The sequence below is a fragment of the Aplysia californica genome, unplaced genomic scaffold, assembly GCF_000002075.1.
Source record: "Aplysia californica isolate F4 #8 unplaced genomic scaffold, AplCal3.0 scaffold00125, whole genome shotgun sequence".
Taxonomy (NCBI): Eukaryota; Metazoa; Mollusca; class Gastropoda; order Aplysiida; family Aplysiidae; genus Aplysia; species Aplysia californica.
In genome coordinates, this window is record NW_004797395.1 from 1,003,494 (window position 1) to 1,005,913 (window position 2,420).

The 2,420-nt window shown below is 44.6% G+C and overlaps 1 protein-coding gene across 4 annotated transcripts in view; it reads right to left on the reverse strand.

Annotated features, from left to right (window-relative positions):
* Nucleotides 1-551: 551 nt before the first annotated feature.
* Nucleotides 552-2,420, reverse strand: part of LOC101853925 — a 10,194-nt gene continuing 8,325 nt past the window's right edge. For all 4 annotated transcript variants that reach the window (XM_005096280.3, XM_035969203.1, XM_035969202.1 and 1 more), the window contains exon 2: nt 552-2,087. In XM_005096280.3, the coding sequence (XP_005096337.1) occupies nt 1,182-2,078 (897 nt within the window). In that variant the 5' untranslated portion in view covers nt 2,079-2,087 and the 3' untranslated portion in view covers nt 552-1,181. The remainder of the gene's footprint in view (nt 2,088-2,420) is intronic.

Sequence of the window (2,420 nt, forward strand, 5' to 3'; positions counted from 1 at the left end):
AGACAGACAGACAGACAGACAGACAGACAGACAGACAGACAGACAGACAGACAGACAGACAGACAGACAGACAGACAGACATTGTTATCTATGAGTTCTCATTAATTATAGAGTAAGATTATGGTCCCATAAATTGACACCTGAGTCAAGTTTCGAGGCAGAGGAAAAACGTTCTGCAAACGGTAATGATCATATTATCAAAACAATGAGAACTGCGATTATGTGTTGTAGCAATACAGCCATGTAAAACCAGTAATAAGTATACTTTGATTGCACATTAAACAGTGAATCTTAGAAAGGTAATCGTAAAAATCCGAGATAGAAGTTAGGTGAGGTGTAGACCTATTACCAACTGTAATCAGGAAATTAAGTAGCGTTGGTTAGTTAAGAGACCTTTTGTCTTTTGTCGTGGGTCTGAACACAAGTAATAAATGCACGTTGCGCCATGACGTCAAATAGTGAATGAGGACCTTTTTTGACAACTGAAAAACAAACAAACAATAAAACCCGACCTATATATTATATTATTATAAATTATATAACAGTCTATATTTTCTTACTCGAGCATCTCATTTTCCCAAACACAAAAATGATCCCATATGTTAGAAAGGGCATCGTGACGAACTAACTTTCTTCCTCTTTCTTTCCCAGTTGTAAGCCTGATGTGCGCTGTAAGCTCAGTTGATATCATTCTGGACTGCGGAGCGGGTGATCCCAGTTGACTAAATTTCAAAACAGGCATCCTTGAAAATTAAGCTTCATCAAGATGTTCCGTGGCTCTTCTCTCGTTTGGCTCACTCGTTTTATCGAAAAATTAATTTAAAATTGACCTGACCTTCAACATGCTAAACAGATTTACTATGTTAAAAATGTGTACAGCAAACACCATAGGTATAAAAGTTCCAACGAGCATCGTTATCGCGTCATTTAATCTTATACGGGGTGCCCATTACGGCTGGGTCGGGCCGATCGCCCGACTCAGTCGCCCGAAACTGAAAATAAACACGTTTGTATTTGAGACGACCGAGTCCGGTGATCGGCCCGACCCGCCGACCCCATCAGTAATAGGCACCCCGTATTAGGCTGCTGTGCAATATAAGAAATCCACGAATATTAGGCACTCGCGAAGACACAAAAAAACCCTCCCCAATCTACTATAGATTTAACAGCCAAATCTGTGGTCAGGTATTATTCGCAAGTTCCAAAAAGCGTGATATGGAAGGCATCAATTTGTCGTTCGTCTCGGGAGAGAAAATGTTGTGATCTCGTCTCAGCTCCCTTCTCGACTTGAAGGCGTTGCAGTGGTTGTTGCATCGATGTTTGGCGAGGAACTCTTGAATTCCCGCCGTAGCCCCGTCGCTTTCGCCGAATCGTTTGTCCTTGGAGTGTATGACGGGGTTGCAGAATCGAAACGTGCGAAACTCCTCGTCGAAGACTCCTTGCAGGCCGCACACCACTAGGCTCTGTTTGGTTTCCAACCAGCTGAAGTGACTGAACGCCTGAATGATGTCCCGCTCCTCTGTTCGCGTCATTTCCGGGTGATCTCCAGCAGCCATGCCAGAATACACATCATCTTCATTGCTGTTACTGTTATAATGGCTTCCAGTGCAGGCTGCAGCCTGTTGAGAGAGAATGTTGGGTTTCCGGAACTCTCCCTCTAGATATCGTTCTAACGCCACGAACTCTTTGAGCTTGAGACGTTTGTCGTGAGGTTTGAAGACTCGAAAGAGTCTAGTGAAATCTGAGACAGCCTCGATCTGGGTAAGAACTGGTTCTTCGAACACGACGGCGTTGTAGCCTAGATGTTTGTTGAACTCCGCGGCCAACCTCCGGGCTTCATCGGCCCTCCTCAGCAGGGGCGTCCAGTCGTCTTCAGCCGCCTGTCTATCCAGCATCGTTCTGACCACGCAAAACTGACCATCTCTGGGGCCTTCACCGCTGAGGACGCCCTTGTAGATGGCATAGGTGGCCCCCTCGTGGAAGGGGTAGAACTCGAAGCTGGCGCTGTACACATGTCCCTTCTGGGTGGGCGAACACTGCTGGGTAATGTTGTCACGTTCAAAACACAGCAGCTTCATGTCGCTGGGCTGGGAAGAAACAGTTAGATATATTGTTACGTTTCATGTGAAGCCACTAAAAGAAAACACACACGCACACTTATACACACACAAACACATACACACACAAACACACACACACACACACACACACACACACACACACACATACACAAATACACACACAAACACCCATACACGCATACACACCCAAACACACACGCGCACATTTTTATATATTATGTGTATACAAGGGGATACACATACGCATAATTTCCAGGAATCAAAATTACACGCACGTGTAAACCATTGTCCCTCGAGCCAGGCAACGCATCAATTAAGATATAAAATTTTATTTTTAAA